The sequence below is a fragment of the Podarcis filfolensis genome (assembly GCF_964270895.1).
Source record: "Podarcis filfolensis genome assembly, chromosome: 14".
NCBI classification, from domain to species: Eukaryota; Metazoa; Chordata; class Lepidosauria; order Squamata; family Lacertidae; genus Podarcis; species Podarcis filfolensis.
Window position 1 is genome coordinate 20,000,879 of NC_139616.1, and position 20,283 is coordinate 20,021,161.

General features: G+C 44.1%; 2 protein-coding genes across 5 annotated transcripts in view; both read left to right on the forward strand.

The window, feature by feature from the left end:
- The window catches only part of PCSK6 (proprotein convertase subtilisin/kexin type 6), a 102,656-nt gene extending 98,402 nt beyond the window's left edge, over positions 1-4,254 (forward strand). For all 4 annotated transcript variants that reach the window (XR_014541637.1, XM_083586400.1, XM_083586399.1 and 1 more), the window contains exon 21: positions 2,401-4,254. Coding sequence is in view for 3 of the 4 variants with exons in the window: in XM_083586400.1 (XP_083442526.1) it covers positions 2,401-2,498 (98 nt within the window). In the remaining variant the exon portion in view is untranslated. The remainder of the gene's footprint in view (positions 1-2,400) is intronic.
- A 6,371-nt stretch (positions 4,255-10,625) lies between these two features.
- SNRPA1 (small nuclear ribonucleoprotein polypeptide A') lies at positions 10,626-19,587 on the forward strand. The gene is made up of 9 exons (XM_083587041.1): positions 10,626-10,803; positions 12,777-12,924; positions 13,108-13,186; positions 14,632-14,678; positions 16,307-16,409; positions 17,280-17,359; positions 17,805-17,880; positions 18,637-18,730; positions 19,350-19,587. The coding sequence occupies exons 1-9, from the start codon at positions 10,722-10,724 to the stop codon at positions 19,406-19,408; spliced, it is 768 nt and encodes a 255-aa protein (XP_083443167.1). The 5' UTR covers positions 10,626-10,721; the 3' UTR covers positions 19,409-19,587.
- Positions 19,588-20,283: the final 696 nt, after the last annotated feature.

Sequence of the window (20,283 nt, forward strand, 5' to 3'; positions counted from 1 at the left end):
CCAAATAATTCTAGAAGCGTTTTTGGTTAAAAAGTTTGTGCTGGGAATTGTATTGCTGTGAGGGGGAAACGAGACCTCCCAGGATCCCTTGGGGCTAAGTCACGTGCTAAGTCACTGTAGTTTACTCCCCACAGAGCGACAATTCCCAGCACCACTAACCAACTACAGTTCCCAGGGTTCTTTGGAGTAGATCATGTGCTTTAAATTATACTGTTAATACAGCCTCTGTCCCCCTTTGCTTGGTTCCATCACAGCAGTTGAAAGATGATGCAGCTGGGGAGCAAAGGGGGGGGGGGGGAAACCATGTGCAGCTCAAATGGAACTAGATTTTAGTATCAAATTGGAGGGCATCTAGGGAAGAAATGTGATGGGACTTTAGGAGCTAACATTTCGATTGAATCATTACTAGTTCTGCATACCTACATTCCCTAGAATCTCATCCTTGTCTTCGGCCAGATGTTGCTCATTCTTCACTCCCTTCTTGCATCAGGAACTTGCAGCAATTTTAATTACTTTTGAGGTTGAGATTTCATATTTATGGAATATATAATGAACTTTACTGAAATTTAACTTTGGGGCAGCAGGCGGTAGAGAAGAATCAGTGACCTGAAAATGTGCAGGTAAGGTAAGAAAGAAAAAAAAATCCTGTAATTTCTCCCGGCACAGAATTTGCATGGAGCTGTTTTAAGAATCGACTGCTGAAGGATGGGAGAAATTGGCATATTCCAAGTCTATACATGATGCTGCTGAAAAACATTTTTATATCTCTTTCTTAAATTCAGCCTGTCCGTCATTGCACCCTTTGTCAGCTGTTTCAGTGAGAATATCGGGAGATATCCCTAAAAAGGGACAGACTGACCAAGCTTTCCTTACCCACCTCAAGGTTCATCCACACTTCCTGTTTGTTCTGCTGCTTTCCCCCAGGGAAAGCCACTATTTACTGCTGAATTTGACGTCACTCACCTTTTCTGTGGAGTTACATTTGTTCCAGTTCCAGCGGCGAAGCATGGGCTTCCTCTGGGAAATTGGCAGGGCAAACTGAAAACTGCTGGACCCGTGCTCTCTAGGCAGGGGGCAAGGGGAAGTGTGGAGGCCTGCAAGGGAACCTCTTGCTTTGGCCCTGTGGCAGCACAATAAAATGAGCTAGTGGGGAAGGGTTGCAGCTCCGTGGAAGAGCACCTGTTTTGTATGCAGAAGGTCCCAGGTTCAACCCTTGGCATCTCCAGGTAAGGCTGGGGGTGCCCCCTGCCAGAAACCCTGGACAACTGCTGCCAGTCAGCCGAGACCACATAATGAAAGACCTACATTGGCTCCCAGTACGTTTCTGAGCACAGTTCAAAGTGTTGGTGCTGACCTTTAAAGCCCTAAACGGCCTCGGTCCAGTATACCTGAAAGAGCATCTCCACCCCCATCACTCAGCCTGGACACTGAGGTCCTCCTCCAAGGGTCTTCTGCTGGTTCCCTCCCTGTGACAAGCGAAGGGACAGGGAACCAGGCAAAGGGCCTTCTTGGTAGTGGCGCCCGCCCTGTGGAACGCCTTCCCATCAGATGTAAAGCAACTATCTGACTTTAAAAGACATCTGAAGGCAGCCCTGTTTAGGGAAGTTTTCAATGATCTTTTATCGTGCTTTTAATATTTTGTTGGAAGCTGCCCAGAGTGGCTGGGGAAACCCAGCCAGATGGGTGGGGTATAAATGATAAATTATTATTATTATTATAGACAGTACTGAACTAAGTGGACCCAGCAGTCTGACTCCATATATGGCATCTTCCTTTGTGGTGTGGGCACAATGGACAGCCAGGTTTCAGAGATGCAATAACTCATCCCCACCATCCTTCAGTTTTTCCATATTATCCTAATGCCGCGTGAGGCCATTTTGTCATTTTCTTTTCCCTTCTTGCTCATCCCCTTGTACAATTCAACTGTGTTGGTGCATCTGTGCAGTACTTGATCAGAAGAGTGTTGTGTAGTGGTTAGTGTGTCAGGCTGGGACCTGGGAGACCAGGGTTCACATTCCCACCCTGCCATGGCCGGTCACTGCCCCTACCTACCTCACAGGATCTTTGTGGGGAGTTAACAGAGATGGGGGAGGACTATGTACACCACTTTGAGCTCACGGGGGGAAAGGTTGGGATATAAATATGGTAGGTAGAAGGATTAGATAAATATCTCCATTCTGAAGTCTATGCATGTGTAAGAGCTATGCTCATGAAGTGCACATGCCCCTCCCCATCTTGAAACTCTCCAATAGATGGATGAGCTGCTTTTTTCTGTTATCTCTCGTGTAGCAGAATAGTTCTTGCTGTGCTTTTTCCAGTCCTACTTTGTTTGGCTAAAATGCTAATCCAATTTCTTTCCCCCTCTCCTCCCTCTTTCCAAATGTATGTATGCTCTCCCAGCTGATGAGGTCTTCTGCGAGATGGTGAAATCCAACAAACTCTGTGAGCGCAAGCCATTTATACAGTTTTGCTGTCGGACGTGCCTCTTGGCTGGCTGAGCTGAAGATTTTAATATCTGCCCTCTGGAGGCCCTGTTGTGCCAGTTCCCTAGGACAAAGTCTCCCTTCTCCTCCCTGTCTGCCCCTACCCCTACCTCCCCCCCCCCCTTTGGGAAGCTTCACCCAGCGCTGACTGAAGCTTCGGCTTGCAACTCGGATCACTTTAATATTGCCTGCCAGTCTGGTTTTTACAGTGCCACACGCCTGGTTAACACCCAAGCCTAGGTAGCACCCTTGCTTTGCTTGTTGCATCTTAAAAGAAAAAAATAAAAATGAATAAAAATGCAGATGGGAACACAAATCCTTCTTGGACATGTCTTGCAAATGGAGAGTGACACCAAAGTCCACATGCCCAGCTTCATTCAAAATAATCAACCCTCCCAAATAGTATCCAGGCGGGTGACTGGGCAGATGTAAGGTATTTCTGCACTTTTGAGAAGAAAAGGGCACCTCTTGCCCACCCATCCCAGAAGAATTTACAGCCCTTTAGCTGTACAGTGATTGAGTTTTCTTTCAGTGCAACCCTGGCTTGATGCACTTCACCCCAGCAATGTTGTGGTGAAAAATAAGGACAATCCCCAGTTGCCTTTTAGGAGCAAAATTGGCCATAGCAAACTTGCAACTTGGCAGTCACCAAAGAGGCGATCCCAGAGTTGGCAGGAAGAGGTGAGAGCGGTCTTTGTCTAAGCCCCAAGTGTCCACCTTTACTGCAAGCTGTTCTGAGTAGCCAAATCCTTCCTAAGTGACTGTCGGGAACCCGGTAAGCCATGAGCACCCTGCAGGATTGAAGCCTTCACCGTGAAATTGCTAGGAATAAATTCATCTCTTGTCTGCAGACACAGACTAGAATAATTTCCTCTCCGCAACAAAAGATTATTTCTGCCCTCCTCCCCTCCCCAAATGTTTGCCTCTCCTAGCTTTTTCAGCTTTGATTGATGGCTTCATTTTTCTGGCCTACCACAACTTGCTGACAAAACCTTTCCTGTCTAATGACAGCTCAGTGACTTTAGTAAGCAATCCCTTCCAGGAGACGTTCTATTTAGCCAGCCAGGAGGGAAGGGAAACAACCAATTGTACCGAACGGCGCTATACAACACATCTGAATGTATTCACTATACATATAAATATATATATATATATACATATAATAATATATATTTTTTAGTTTGTTGTGTGGTGTTTATATAATTGTGTTTAAATATATTTGGCTATGTTGTCTTACAGAATTTTTTAAAAAAGTAACTTATACAGTCATTGCCTTTATTCACAGAAATTTTAAATTATTTTTTACAGGGACAGACCTTTTTTTTTATGTGTCTCCTTCCCTTCCAGTGACATCTTTGTAAGTTTCAACAAATATGTCCCTTTTCCCCTTCTTCAGACATATGTAAACAACACTTCTCTTTTTTCTTATAATGCCTGTTCTGATTCGCGTTGTTGGCTGTTTTAATAAGTTAAACCTTCAGCCCATGAAATTGGCGGTAAAACATTAATTGGCTCTTAACAAAGTGAGTTTTCTAAGCTTTTTTTTTCCTGGCTAAAATTAACTGACATGACCGTACTGCTTTAGACCCATGTGCTCTCAAACTTGGCTTGAATGAATAGTGAAAGCCAACACAGTGTTTCTGATGTAATCAATGGCAAGAAGTTGACAAGGCAACCACACCATGAATAAAATGTTTATAGTCCTGATGAGTTATTCTGTACTTACCCCACCCCAAAGCAACCAAAGTAAATTGCTTTATTTTACTATGAATATCCTATTTCTGTGTAGTCTTTTAATTACCATCTGGAGGGGGATCAACGACCTATATTTATTGATGAGATGCACACACAAAAATCCATTGGGATGTGATTCATCTTGTAGATTATTCCCAGTGAGTGAGCTAATGACCCACAGCATGATTCAAGGTGCTTCTAATTTAGGGATGGGGAATCTGTGGCTCTACAGCCATGCTGGCTGAGGTTGATGGATTTTGGAGTCCATCATAATCCGGAGGGTCACAGGGTCCCTATGCTTGCTCTAACAGGGCAGCTGGTCTTAAAGATATTGTTGATTATTTCTAATGTAGGAATTTCAGAAGATACTTATGGGCTTCCCATAGGCATCTGGTGGGCCATGGAACAGTGCGCCAGATTCAACTAACTGGCCCTCCCAGCTGAAGCCCGTGCAGTGACTTCCACTAGCACAATGAGGCTTCCCTTCTCTCCTCCCACTGTTCACCCCCAGGAGGACCCCCCAGGAGTTAAGGAGAACCCCCCAGAACAGCATGTGTGAGGAAAAGAAAAATCAATCCATCCGGCAAGAAGAAATGCTTGCTCTTGTGGACCATTTTAGTACAACGTTGACTGCTGCCCAGAATCCCGGACTAGCTGGGCTTTTGTCCTGATGCTCTTATTTCTCAGTCAGGAGAAAATACCTCTTCTGAGGTCCTATAAGCTGGGGTAGCTGCTGTGTTTCAAGTATTGGTGGGCAGTATGTGGATAGCACGTGGGTGGCGCTGTGGGTTAACCACAGAGCCTAGGACTTGCCGATCAGAAGGTTGGCGGTTCGAATCCCCGCAACGGGGTGAGCTCCCGTTGCTCGGTCCCAGCTCCTGCCAACCTAGCAGTTCGAAAGCACGTCAAAGTGCAAGTAGATAAATAGGTACCGCTCCGGCAGGAAGGTAAACGGCATTTCCGTGCGCTGCTCTGGTTCGCCAGAAGCGGCTTAGTCATGTTGGCCACATGAGCCAGAAGCTGTCTGCGGACAAACACCGGCTCTCTCAGCCAATAAAGCAAAATGAGCGCTGCAACCCCAGAGTCGGTCACGACTGGACCTATCGGTCAGGGGTCCCTTTACCTTTACCTATGTGGATAGCAGGTGACACATGTGCATTATATATATGTTCCCCCTTCAGAACTGTTCCTGTTCAAATGCTAATTTGATACCCTCCAACATTTCTCCGATGAAAATAGGAACGTCCTAAGGGAAAACGGGACATTTGGGGATCAAATCAGAAACCGGGACAGCTTCTGTTAATCCAGGAATCTCCTTGGAAAATAGGGACACTTGAAGGTGTCTGTATTTGGTCCATTAGCAGCTTTATCAAAACTAGGTGCAAGAACCTATCATGAATACCTCCCTTGTTCTCTTAGAACGGCAATGGCACCCCGCTCAGAGATTCTGGAACTGAGTTCCAGCTGAAAGAAAGCCCTATATGTATATAGGCCTCCTAGTGGCAATCCGTGCTCTGGTCCATGGGGTCACGAAGAGTCGGACACGACTAAACGACTAAACAACAACAACAAAGTGGCAATCCGTAATACTGATCGAGCCTGCAGCCACTTACTGTATTTACGCAAATCTAATGCGCCATTGAATCTAATGCACACCCTATTTTTCGCGACATAATTTCGCATTACATTCGAGTAAATACAGTAACTTTGGTGACTATGGACAGGCCTGTATCACCAGGTGCTCCTGGGCCATCTGCTAGCCCCAAAGTAACTTCTACTTGTCAGCTGCTTGGACAGGAGACCATGTGGGAACCATATGGAAGCTACTCAAAGCTCTTCAAAGTGTAAGCACGGCTGATAAATAAAAATAAATCCCGAAGAGAAACCCTGACATCTGGCCTGCGCGCTTCATAATCCACAGGGCAAAAATGCAGCCCATCAGCCATTTATGGTGGACCTTGGAAAATCTGGTGCCCTGCTTGGAATTACAAAAATGGTGTGTGCGCGGTTTGTGTTCGTTTGACAACTGTGAGGGAGGCTTGACCTGCCGACGAAGAGAAAGGATTGTTTCAGAAGTATGCCTGTGTTTGAACTGAAGGGAAGGGTGGCTGCTCAATTTGTGTTAAGCTCAATAGCAGGAAAGTACAATGGTACCTCGGGTTAAGTACTTAATTCGTTCTGGAGGTCTGTTCTTAACCTGAAATTGTTCTTAAGCTGAAGCACCACTTTAGCTAATGGGGCCTCCGCTGCTGCTGCGCCACCGCCGTGCGATTTCTGTTCTCATCCTGAAGCAGAGTTCTTAACCCGAGGTACTGTTTCTGGGTTAGCGGAGTCTGTAACCTGAAGTGTATGTAACCTGAGGTACCACTGTAGATACAACTATTTTTATTTCTTTTTAGTTACAGACACATTTTAGTTTCCTAAGGTTGCAGAGAGTTGTTCAGAGACCCTTATTCCTCTCCTAGAGTGGTTTAACAGTCCATCTGTCTTCATAGGAAACTCTAGAAATTGTAGGTCTGTGGGGGTACAGGGGCCTCCTAACAATTCTCAGCACCCTTAAAAAAACTACTAGCTTGTCCCTTGCTAACTGTGGTACAAGCAAGGGTCCTTGGTAACCACAAGGAAGCATGCTTTTTTCTTTCTCAGGGTCACAAAAACCCAGCAGCAGAGGAGAGTGAATGTGGGGGCCTGTGATTTACACATTCATTTCCTCCCTGACCCAGAGCTGTAATTATAATAATGTCCTATCCTGTCATCAGCATGTCCAGAACTTCCGTCTCCCAATCTCCGCAAACAGGAGCGGTGGTAGAAATGCCAGCGCACTCTCAGCAAATACCACAGGGGCAAAGAAGTTAATAGACACCGCATTTAATGCACGAGCAACTCCTGGTGCCTAACACAGCTGCAATTAGCAGCAGGGAGAGGAACAGCGTTACCATTTACTCTCGCTCCAGTATGCTCCCACTGCCGCTGCTTCAAGCTGTGTGTGCATGACGTTAGCCACAATCCATACCTATCCTGTAATTTCTTGAGAAATACAACTGTCTGGTGTGTCTTTCCTCAACCCAGCTTCCGCACAATTTGAAAACATAAGCCACACTAACTTCAGAATTCTTATTATTTATTAAACTTATTCGTCATTGTTTTCCTACCGATATAACCCAAGGTGACCCACAACAATAAATAAATAATAGTAAAACCACCATAAAACAAAGCACAGAAGAAGCAAATTTTTAAAAAGCAGAATTAAAACACCTCACCCACTGAAGGGGACCACAGATAATTAAACGCCAAAGGCCTGGCAGGAAAGAAATGTTGGCTAGGGGCATTAGCTTAGCAAAGAGACTGGTTTGACAGCTTCAGCAGCCTCTTTTACAACAAGAGGGGGGGTACCAGTCTTGGCCCACTGCAGGGCTCAGGTTAGCATGTGAGCCCATTTTCTCTAGCCATGCTCACAGTCCATCAGTTTATAGGCAAGCGGGTTGGGCTCAGTCCTGCTGGGCATTACAGTACTTGGGACACTGCATCCCCTGTGCGGAATGCGTTGTCAAAGCAGATCCCTGCAGCCAGCAGGATTCAGGGGCAAAACTAGGCTTTATTTCACCTCGGTCAAAGACACAGTTTGGCGCATCCCCCCCCCCCATCTGCAAATTTGTTTACACACACACACATACAAAGAGAGAGAGAGAAGCTTGGGGCCTCAATGACATCCCTCTGGAGGCTTCACCCAGGGCAAAAATAACCTGGCTAGCCCCCCCCCCCTCCCCAGGTACTGCTCTGCAGGATTGAATCCTCCTCTCATCAGCTGGATAGCAGAGTGTTCAATCCAGCTGGGTGCTGCTTTGCCAGTGTGTTCCTGGTGGAGACTACTCTAGCAAGGCAGATGCCCTCCCCTCCAGACGACTGACAGGTGGGTGGCTCTGTGGGGGTTCAAAAAGATTCAGATCTGTCCTGTTTTCCTAGCTGCCGAAAAGCTTCCTCTGTTCTACATAATCCCCTCTTGCAGATATAAAACCAGAGATTTGGAGGGCACCTAAATATGCCCCTCCCTGTCCTATAACTTTTCTTTAGGGGTGGGCCTTGTACCTGGCTCTTAGTTCATCTTGGTTGTACACAATAATAATTTAAAAACTCTTTCAGGCAACTATTAATTCTTTTCTTTTGTATGAACTTTTCACACTCGTGGGTGACCGACTGGAACCAAAAAAACTCAATAGTTTTTTTAAATAATCAGCTTTGGCAGAGTGTGGCACAGTGCAGAATAATTTATTGCTGTATTCATTGGCAAAAATGTGGGCTAGCCGCAAATTGTGTCCCTCTTTGTTAGTGATGTCTGTTACCTGGATCTGCACTGCCATAAAATTAAAACGCTTTTCCTTTGTTAAATAGCTTGCAAATGGAATAGAGAAGAAGTGGAAATTTACTTGACGCTAGTGTGCCACCATGTGGTCTTCAGTGAAAGAAAAATAAAGATTTTAAAATTATGTATGGCAGAGGAAATAGCTGCTGTGGCTTGTCTAGGATATTTTGGGTTGCATCCACATGTTGTGTTGGTTGAATTTCCATCCTGATCTGTTCGCCCAAAGTTTGCAGGGAGATTGTAAGAGGTTGGCTGCTTATTCATTCAGACTTATAGTTGCCATATTTTGAAGAGCAAAACAGAGGACACATTGGCCACCTTCTCCTATTACCGTAACTATGGAACATTATGATGACTCTCATTTTAACATACCCATGAAAAATAGGATGTGTCCTGTAAAAAGAGGACATATGGCAAGCCTATTTGTATGCAGGTCAACTGTTATCCCACACTTTCTAGTAGTGCATTCCCCACTGAGTTCCTTACTGCAAAAAGGGCCATTTTTATTTCATTTTTAATATGTTTATAGCACAAGAACAAATCCACTTCAATTGTGCCCCTTCAATTCATTGAATTCCACCAGCAAAACTGCTACAATCGAGACATGAAATGACATTTTATTCTATCAGACCAATAGTCCATCTAGCTAAGGATTGCCTCTGAATACCAGTTGTTGGGGATCACGACTGGGGAGAGGGGTTTTCGTGCTGCCATGCTCTTTGTTGGTTTCCCAGAGACATCTGGATAACCAATCTAAGAACAGGATGCTGGACTAGACAGACCTTCAGTTTGATCCAGCGGGACTATTCTGGTGCTCTTTACTCATCAAATGACAAAATAAGGATAAAACAGCAAGAATTCATCAGGAACAAGGACTGTAAACCAGAGGTCAGTTGGAACATTCAGTATGTGTGGAATTGTACGTGTGCTTAATTGGGAGCAGCCTTTCCGAGCTCAACAGAATCTGCTTGCAAGTATGCGCAGCATTGTGCTAAAGAAATTAGTTGTAAGTATGCACAGAATTGTGCTAAAGGAATTTGGTGGCAAGTATGCACAGAATTGTGCTAAAGAAATTTGGTGGCAAGTATGCACAGAATTGTGCTAAAGAAATTAGTTGCAAGTATGCACAGAATTGTGCTAAAGAAATTTGGTGGCAAGTATGCACAGAACTGTGCTAAAGAAATTAGTTGTAAGTATGCACAGAATTGTGCTAAAAGAAATTTGGTGGCAAGTATGCACAGCACTAAGGGACACGGGTGGTGCTGTGGGTTAAACCACAGAGTCTAGGACTTGCCAATCAGAAGGTCAGCTGTTCGAATCCCCGCGACAGGGTGAGCTCCCGTTGATTGGTCCCTGCTCCTGCCAACCTAGCAGTTCGAAAGCACGTCAAAGTGCAAGTAGATAAATAGGTGCCACTCTGGCGGGAAGGTAAACGGCGTTTCCGTGCGCTGCTCTGGTTCGCCAGAAGCGGCTTAGTCATGCTGGCCACATGACCCGGAAGCTGTATGCCGGCTCCCTCGGCCAATAAAGCAAGATGAGCGCCGCAACCCCGGAATCGGTCACGACTGGACTTAATGGTCAGGGGCCCCTTTACCTTTACCTATGCATAGCACTGTGCTAAAGAAATTAGTTGTAAGTATGCCCAGAATTGTGCTAAATGAATTTGGTTGCAAGTATGCACAGAATTGTACTAAAGAAATTTGGTGGCAAGTATGCACAGAACTGTGCTAAAGAAATTAGCTGTAAGTATGCACAGAATTGTGCTAAAGAAATTAGCTGTAAGTATGCACAAAATTGTGCTAAAAGAAATTTGGTGGCAAGTATGCGCAGAACTGTGCTAAATGAATTGGCACGTTAGTTAACTGCGTCTAACCAGGCGGGCACCATACGCTTCTCTTCTCGAGGGTAAGCTCAACGACCCAAAAGCCTCTGCAGGCCTCCCGGAACTCAAAGCGTCGCCATGGCGACGAGCAAGCGTCTCTCCGAAGGCGCCGCTCGGCACTCGACTCACCCCCTGTCTACGTGGCTCGGCGACTCGGCTCTGCGGGCTGCGCGGCCGGCCGGCGCATGCGTATTAATTCGGCTCCTCCGTCGGCGTGCCGCTCAGGTTTCCTTTTGGTGTGCGGCGGCCGCGGGGAGCGAAAATGGTGAAGCTGACGGCGGAGCTCATCGAGCAGGCGGCGCAGTACACAAACGCCGTGCGGGACCGGGAGCTGGACCTGCGCGGTGAGGAACGCGGCCTTGTGGTGGCGGCGGCGGCGGCGGCGGCCTGGGAGCCGGAAGCGCGCGGCGCTTGCTTGACCTTAGTAGGCCTGAAGCGCGCGGGCAGTAGGCAAAGCGGGAGGGGGAGCTGAGTCGGGGGACGGTGGCTCAAGAGGGTCACGTTAGGTGGCCCACGTGGGTCGCGCCGCCCCTGTCCCGGAAAGGGTGTGGTTGGCGTACCTGTTGCAGCTGGTGGTAATAGGAGCCCAATGCCGCAGAGGTCACCTGGGCCTTAAGGAGCAATGTTGGTTCGGCGGGCACCCCCAAAATAATGGACAGATGCTAATGTAAGAAGACCCCTGTTGCATATACAGTGGTACCTCGGGTTAAGTACTTAATTCGTTCCGGAGGTCCGTTCTTAACCTGAAACTGTTCTTAACCTGAAGCACCACTTTAGCTAATGGGGCCTCCTGCTGACGCCGCGCCGCCGGGGCACGATTTCTGTTCTCATCCTGAAGCAAAGTTCTTAACCTGAAGCACTATTTCTGGGTTAGCGGAGTCTGTAACCTGAAGCGTATGTAACCCGAGGTACCTCTGTACTGTAGATAGGTAAAGGGACCCCTGACCATTAGGTCCAGTCGTGGCCGACTCTGGGGTTGCGGTGCTCATCTCGCTTTACTGGCCGAGGGAGCCGGCGTACAGCTTCTGGGTCATGTGGCCAGCATGACTAAGCTGCTTCTGGCGAGCCAGAGCAGCGCACAAAAACGCTGTTTACCTTCCCGCCGGAGTGGTACCTATTTATCTACAGTGGTACCTCAGGTTAAGAACTTGATTCATTCTGGAGGTCCATTCTTAACCTGAAACTGTTCTTAACCTGAGGTACCACTTTAGCTAATAGGGCCTTCTGCTGCCACTGCGCCACCGCCACGCAATTTCTGTTCTCATCCTGAAGCAAAGTTCTTAACCCGAGGTACTATTTCTGGGTTAGCGAAGTCTGTAAGCTGAAGCGTCTGTAACCTGAAGCGTCTGTAACCCAAGGTACCACTTTACTTGCACTTTGACATGCTTTCGAACTGCTCAGTTGGCAGGAGCAGGGACTGAGCAACGAGAGCTCACCCTGTTACGGGGATTTGAACCACCGACCACCTGATCAGCAAGCCCTAGGCGCTGTTGTTTAACCCACAGTGCCACCCGCGTCCCATTGCATATATATACAGTCTCTAATAAGAGGCCAGCCACACAGTTCCAGGAAATTCAAAAGGAGCTAATGAAGACCCTTACGCCGTCATGTTTAGTATTCATTTTAATTATTTATTGAATCTCTATGGCACTCTTCATCTGTATATCACAGGGCAGATCACAACATAAAAATGCAACATGGGAACACAGAATACAAACCAAAGCAAAACAAAAACACCCAATAACCCTCCCTCCCACAAGTATTTGGCATCTAAGATTGATTTCTTAAGAATAGAGCTTGTAATTAGCTGTTGCAGCTATTAACTGTTGATGGAATTTCCCTCTGTGAGCCTGCTTTTTTAAAGCAATTTAAGACGATGGCTATTACCACAAAGGAAGCACCATATACTGAGCCGGCCATTGGGTCTATCTAGCTCAGTGTTGCTTCTACATGGACTGGTAGTGACTCTCTAGGGTTTCAGACAGAAGTCTCTGAGCCCTACCTGAATTTTCCAGATATTAAACCTGAGACCTTCAAACAAAGCATGTGCTCTACCTGTGAGCAAAGGCACACCCGTTTAACATTTAACATGACTTGTAGCATTGAGAACTACAAATTAGTATTGAGTGCTTTGAAGTACCATTTTTTTTCTGCCTATCCTAAAACTGCTGGCACGCAATTTCACTGAGTAACCCCAAGTCCATCCTCTCAGACTTACTGAGGTGAAAGTTTTCGTTCCAATGTTGTCTATTTCCCCAAAGTATATATTTTCCCTGCACTATAGTTTGTTTGTTTTTGTCCCATGTTGCATCATCAGGATATAAGATCCCTGTGATTGAGAACTTGGGTGCTACTTTGGACCAGTTTGATGCTATCGATTTCTCTGACAATGAGATTCGGAAGTTAGATGGGTTTCCTCTGCTGAAAAGACTGAAAACATTGCTGATGAATAACAACAGGTTAAGGTGAGTGTCTTTCCAACTGCAATTTTGAGGTCTCCTTGGCTGCAGTTCTCGATACTCTACTTCTTGTACCACTTATTCAAGTGTAAGCTTAAAAGTAGCTGAAGTTTGGGGAAGAGGACTTACAGCTTCCAATATAATAATTATTCTGATGGTCGTCCCCCCTCCCCATTTTATTTTTTTTAGCCGAATAGGTGAGGGACTTGAACAGTCTTTACCAAATCTCAAGGAGCTCATTCTTACCAACAATAACATCATGGAATTGGTAAGTGAAATAAAGGATGAAAGAAATTGGAATGATTGAATGACATACATGCAATCACTAGAAAGGCCCAAAATTTTCTAAGATAGGGTTTTCTTGCCTTTTTTTGATTACATGAGGCAACTTTCTCAGCGAAGATTTTACCCATTCTGACTTCTTGAGAGCAGTTGCAATGTAGCAGATAATACCAGTGAAATGTTACTCAGAATATTGTTTCCATGTTGTTGCTTAAAATTAAGAAATGGCCCAGGTTTGCACACAACATTAAACCATGGTTTTGTGCTACATGCATGAGCAAGAAGACCCTGAACAACACTGCTCTCCCATTTCTTCCTTCCATGCAGCTGGGAGTCCTTGGCAGCGGTTAAATTTTGCTTTCCACTGATCACACTTATCATTGCGAATGACCTAGAGATTGTGATTTGTAACAAATTCTCCTAAGTTTAAACAAGCCAGCTTCAGAAACAACAGTTTGAAGCTTGTGGCCCTCCAGATGTTAATGGACTCCTGCTGCCTTCAGTCAGCATGGCAGTCCTTTGATATCTACCATCAATCTTGGCTGGTTGCTTGGTCTGAAAATAAATGGCCATAAAGGCTTGCCTGAGCTTAGGCAAAGCAAAGTTAAACAAATAAGCGCTATGATCCAAAACTACCTGAAAAACCTGAACTTAAAATTATTTCTTAATCAGACACTGTATTTTGTTAATATGCAGTTTTGCCATTGATATTTGTACAGTGGTACCTCAGGTTAAGAAATTAATTCATTCTGGAGGTCCGTTCTTAACCTGAAACTATTCTTAACCTGAAGCACCACTTTAGCTAATGGGGCCTCCCGCTGCTGCTGCGCCGCCAGAGCACAATTTTTGTTCTCATCCTGAAGCAAAGTTCTTAACCCGAGGTACTGTTTCTGGGTTAGCGGAGTCTGTAACCTGAAGCGTATGTAACCTGAGTTACCACTGTATAGGAAAATGGTGCACGTGCTGTCCCTGTATAAGATCACAGATTTTTCTTTTGGTGCATTTATATGTGGAGAGAAGCAATGTCCAATTGGAAATAGCATCTACATACAATATGGTTGGGTGTAGTAAGCCATACACACCCTTGGAGAAGAGCTCAGTAACCAAGTGAAAAAAATCAGTTGAAAATAAATCCCCTAGAATGTAAACTGACCCCATAAATAACTTTTGTTGCTGCTGTTCTGGATGAATTTTTGAATGCGAAGACACTAAGGGTTAATTATCTTGCTTTTACAATGTAAAGCCATACAACTGAGACAAACATGTTTCACATAGTGAGTTAAGCCTAACTGTTCTTAAGCTATAAAGTTTGAAATGCATGCAATGATCCTCATTTTATAGTATAATTAACTCTTGGTTAAGGGGCCTCAGTGTGAGCTGGAAAACGTATATCAACATAGCTTTAACTACATTTGTGTTTCTCTTATTCAGGGTGATCTAGATCCTTTGGCAACTGTCAAATCACTAACATATCTGAGGTATGAGATAATTCACCTTTGTGATCAAATATTATAATATGCCTTCCTTACCAAACGTCTGTCCTATAAATTAAGGTTGGCAAAATGATCTGCCAAATATTTTTTCCTGAAGCCTTCAACACTTAATAGAACTAAGAGGGCTTGCTTTGTTTTCCAAAAGCTCTCTAGGGATTTCTGAGTGTGCAGTTGTGGTAAGAATTCACCTCTACATCCCCACTGTTTGTTACCCAGGTGAGGGACCACCTTTTAAATGAACCACAGAACCAAGGAAACTGTTTCAAGTCCAGCATCCAGATTTAGGGACTCAGCGTTTTTATTTATTTTATTTATTGCAATAGAGCTCAACCCAAAGTGCCAGTTGAGAGGGTTTGCTCAGAGGCACTTCAGAGCAAAAGCTTATATAGTAGTTCAAACGCAGCAAACGAAGTCATAAAACATCTTCACGTACGTCAGGAAAGGTTACAGGTCATGAAACAGAAAAAATGTATGGCCTTTTCCTGCTTTCCCCTCCCCCTGCTGTCGCCTTGTGGTTGACCAGCAGTGCCTAGACCTTTTGCCCATTTTGGGTATTGGGTGTCCCACATTGCCCTGGCAGCCTAGTCTTATTATCATTCTTTGCTGACGTTTCTCCATCTATCTTTCAGGAAGCTTCCAAGGATTTCTGATTAAGACTCTGGTACTAACTCATATGAAAACATCCTGCCATTTGTGCTGCTTTCAAGGTCAGATAAGGAGAGATGGAATGCAGCGTAGGCGGGAGAGTCTCACAAATGAGAACACACAAAACTCAAGCCTAATACATTCTGTCCAACAGTTAAATGCAAAGAAAGTGAAACGCTGAAACATTATTAAAATAATAAAAATGTACACCTGGGGTCTTTAGATGTGAATTCTTACCACAGAGTGATGCTTCTTCACAAGAGGAGAGTATAATAAAAGTATGATGAGATAAATAATTATATACTGAAGGGATCCATGTTTATTTTATGTAATTAACATTTGCATAGTTCTTTTTTGTAACATTTTGCTGAGGCTTTTTCAGAATGAAATGAAAATGAAAATATTATGCTTCATATAGTTTACTTTTCAGATAATATTTTGATTCACAGATGGCACCGGATATCATAGGTCTTTGAAATAGGTGTCACGTCTTCCTGTCTCTGATTGTAATGTTTGCATAAACTTTTATGTTCATGAGCGTCACAAACAGATATGCATTAACATGTAGCAGATTAGTAGGTCCTGCCTCCAATAAAATTAAATTTGAGAGCAGTTCTGACATCAGTAACCCACTAACGGTGACAGCGATCAAAGTTATTATTCTTCATCAAATAGTGTAATCAGGTTACTTTTGGTTATTAATCTCCCTTTAATTAGTCAAGCAACTCGGCTTTTTACCTCGGTCCTCAAAGTGGCTGGTGGACCAAAGCATAGTTAAGAGGATGGCAGGACTAGGGTCTTGCCATTTGGTCTGGCCTCTTAAAAATAATTATTCCCAACATTGGTAAGAACCTGGGAGATGAAGGGGAAAGACACTTGGCAATAGGGAATGTTGGGCCAAAACATTCCTCTTCAGCAGTGCCTTTGTTTGAACTGTGTAAATAGGTTTCTCCTTTTCCTCCCTTCAGTATTTTAAGGAATCCAGTGACAAATAAGAAGCATTATAGGTTGTATGTCATCTTCAAAGTCCCACAAGTCAGAGTCCTGGATTTCCAAAAAGTGAAATTAAAAGTAAGTGTTTTGGCAATTGTGAAGAATTTGTCTTTTGAGAAGCTATGCATTTAAATGTTTACTACTTGAGTTTTCTTTTCGTGCCTATAGTATAACATAGTTTTCTCATTATAACGCATTTTCAGACTGTGACATTTGTTTATGGCTATGGCTCTGCAAATGTAATTCTGAATACCTTTCTCATGACCATACAGATATCATGAAAACACATTTATGAATCTGCAGTCATAAGCCTGGAAGCTTTTTTATTTGGAACTGTATTTTAGATTTGAATCATTATTAACATAAATACAGGATTGCCTTCTCATCACCAATCAGCAAATGTTAGCCTAAATGAAAGCTTGAAGCAGTTTTCAGACGATAAACATGCTGAAGCTTTTTAGTATATATCTTATTGTGTGTTCCATTTACTTGAAATCGTTTCTGTGAAGGTAATTCCTAGAAATGGGGGGTGTCTGTTCCCTGCTCGCAGCTGTGGCTGGAGGAAAGAAAGCAGAGTCTTATCAAATATGCTTTGAGATTAAATGTTAGTTTCTTGTGTAACAAATAAACTCTAGTTTGCCTGCTGGCTGTGACTTCAATCAACTTCATACTCTTTTTGAAGTGAAATTAATGGACAGGAACTATTGCAGAGTGGGAAATATCTCAGTGGACTCCCTTGCCATCTGAGCTAAATGGAAAATAGATCTTTCTTGTGAAGGGTTATAGGTATCACTAGGGCCAACTTTTAAGGCTTCATCTTGATGCCACCTTGCTTTTTCAAGAATTGCTCCTCACTGCTCCATTTCTTTTTGGGAGTCAGGAGCTATGCACCGTATACATGCTTCTATTGAATGTTGCATTAACTCTGTGTGTGTGGTATCGCTGTAGGAGCGTCAGGAGGCAGAGAAAATGTTCAAGGGCAAGCGGGGTGCACAGCTTGCAAAGGATATTGCCAGGAGAGCAAAAACGTAAGATACAGATAACCACTTTAAACTGGCAGTCTCCTTCAGAAACACCACAGCCGGTTTGTAAATACTCTTGGGCTGTAAGAAAATTGAATAGTCGGTGCACTAGTTAGCACCAAAATTGCCTAATTGATGAATGGCAATCATTGCTTCTTTTTTCTCGACAAGTACATTGTGAACCCTGACAGTTTTAACATCCAAGCTAGCAGCTTGAACAACACATCCAATTGATATTTTTTTATTAAAAGGCTCTAAAAAGGGTGGGATGTGGGAAAGTCACTCTGCTGGTGTTTCTGAAGGAGCTATTACTTGATTGTATCAGTTTGTTAACAAAGATAAGATACTACACCTGATTGAAATTGGTGCTTCCGGAGACTTCTCTTTGGAAGCTCGAGAAGCATGACAATAACTCCTTGACTTTAACAAGGCGTCTTTTTTCCTTCTGAAGTTTCAACCCAGGTGCTGGCTTGCCAAGTGACAAAAAGAAGGTGGGCCCGTCCCCAGGAGATGTGGAGGCTATTAAGGTAATGTTTTTTCAGACTTGTACAGGGAGGAATCTACCAAGAAAAGCATTCACTATCATTTACTTCCAGAAGATATATCTATCTATGTGTGTTTTGAGTGTGCCACATTGCTTTGTTTTTCAGGTACTGACATAGTTTGCGTAGCTTTCCTTTGCAAATAAAGAGTTCAGATTTTGTAAACATACTATAACTGTCTTGCTCCTTATTGCAAAAATTCAAGTTTCTAAGTGGCCAGATCAACAAAGTCTGATAGCTAGGGGTAGATATCAGTAGGTTAAATATGTATTTGTCTAAGGAGCAACAGCTAAAATGTTATAGGTAATAAAATGTCACCCTCTAGCTGGAATTGAATTGAACTCTTCTTGACATGCTGAATCATTTTCAGAGCCAGTGTGGTGTAGTGGTTAAGAGCAGTAGATTCGTAATCTGGGGAACCGGGTTCGCGTCTCCGCTCCTCCACATGCAGCTGCTGGGTGACCTTGGGCTAGTCACACTTCTCTGAAGTCTCTCAGCCCCACTCACCTTACAGAGTGTATGTTGTGGGGGAGGAAGGGAAAGGAGAATGTTAGCCGCTTTGAGACTTCTTCGGGTAGTGATAAAGCGGGATATCAAATCCAAACTCTTCTTCTTCTTCCTTGGTGTTCAGACCAGTCTTGTTAGCACAGTTGTAATAGGCACAGTTCAATTGTTGTGAATCAAGCATTGAATTTAATGTTAAAAGTGTTGCATAAGTGACCTTTGATCTTTCCCTTTAAGAATGCCATTGCTAATGCCACAACACTTGCTGAAGTAGAGAGGCTGAAGGGTCTGTTGCAAGCTGGTCAGATACCTGGCAGAGATCGTAAAGCAGGTAAGGAATATCTTTGGAACCCTTATTCTTCCAGGACATTTAGAAGAGAGGTTGAACTGCCCCTTTTTTCTCTCTCTTTCTTCCTCTCCGCGCAGGGGAGTTGGCCCTTGTCAGAAGTCAATAACAGCAACACACACACCCCTGCCACCAGCCAAACAATACCCCAGCCCACGAATCTGTTCAGCAGCCTTGGCTTTTGTAGCTGGAGTCAATCACAGTCCTGCCCTCCCAGGCCAGGTGGGAAAAGGCCTGCCAGGCATGGAGCAGCTCTTCCAGGACTCACAGCCAAGATGGTATAAGGCAGCTTCTGATTTTTAGACAGCTAGAAGTTTTAAGAAAGCTAGGATTTTCCATAGCTTAGAAAAGGCGGCTATGCAAAATTAAGTATTTCTTGGCAGCAGTAGTTAGTAGAATAGCCATTATTGCAGCGTGAGGAAGCAAACAAGTTAAGAACCTGCAAATTCACTTAATGCTAGTGAGCTAAATTTGAAGCATCAAAAGCCCATCTTTGGAATACTTCCATAGAATAAAAAAGCAGACCTGTACTCCTTATCATCAGCGTCACATTTGTGGTGGAGGGTATGGTTAAAATATTAAGAAATTGTGCTCTTTTCTTTAGGCCCTATGGATGAGGCTGAAGAAGAGATGGAGGAAGATTCAATTGCCAATGGATCCTAAAATGCATTTTTCTGCATCTGGGGAGTCTGCAGAATACTCTGTACCATTGTCTGTCACAGCCTTTTGATTGATTGCTGAAGTGGAATTATTATTTTTTGTAGTTTTTGTTCAGAATCACTCTTGTTAATTTTTTATACTGTACATTTTAAAGTAAAATTAAAACTTTTTTCCTAAACGCAGCATAACATTTGGTGCAAACAGTTGGTTTTAAAATAATATTATTGCAGCCTTATCTTCCATGTACCACTGTCCCACCTCCAAGTGCGTGTGTTGGTGCCATTACATCTAAAGTTTCAAGCCATATTTTGCACTTGCCCTCCATACCAGGAGGTTACATGTCAACTATTGTTCATTTAAAAACTTTCCTTTTGGAGAGATGCGGTTCACTTGCAGAGAGCCATGGCCACATGGTTTCTTGTTTGTTCCAGAAATCACAGAGAAGAAAGGGTTGGAGTAGAGGCCTCTAAGATACAGTTACCAGATTTTTTTCATTGAATCCGGGGACACTTTTTTTTTTTTTTTTGGAAGCTGAGTAGCAACAGGGAGTCAGTAGTGGGGACGGTGAGGCAAAAGACCCTGGGCCCAAGCACACATGTCTATTGTATAAAGGTGCAAAGCCCTTCTTTTGCACCCTGTGAAACATAAATGTGCAGAGTTTTTTAAAAACTGGGCAACAGCACGCCCATGACTCCCGAGCTTCCCCCGATTTGCCTCCCTCCTCCTTTGTTTTGACTGATGGGGGGGGAGGCTCAGGAGTCACAGGCGGGCGGCTGTTGCCCAGTTTTTTTAAAAAAACCTGTGCATTTATGTATCAAAAGAAGGGCTTTGCACCTTGCCTGGCAGAGAAACCACACACCTTGCGCCCCTCCTGGGCA

Coding starts and splice junctions, on each gene's coding strand:
- SNRPA1 (XM_083587041.1), top strand. CDS start 10,722: ATGGTGAAGCTGACGGCGGAGCTCATCGAGCAGGCGGCGCAGTACACA. Junction 14,679..16,306: donor AAATCACTAACATATCTGAG/GTATGAGATAAT, acceptor TCCTCCCTTCAG/TATTTTAAGGAATCCAGTGA. Junction 18,731..19,349: donor TGGCAGAGATCGTAAAGCAG/GTAAGGAATATC, acceptor TCTTTTCTTTAG/GCCCTATGGATGAGGCTGAA.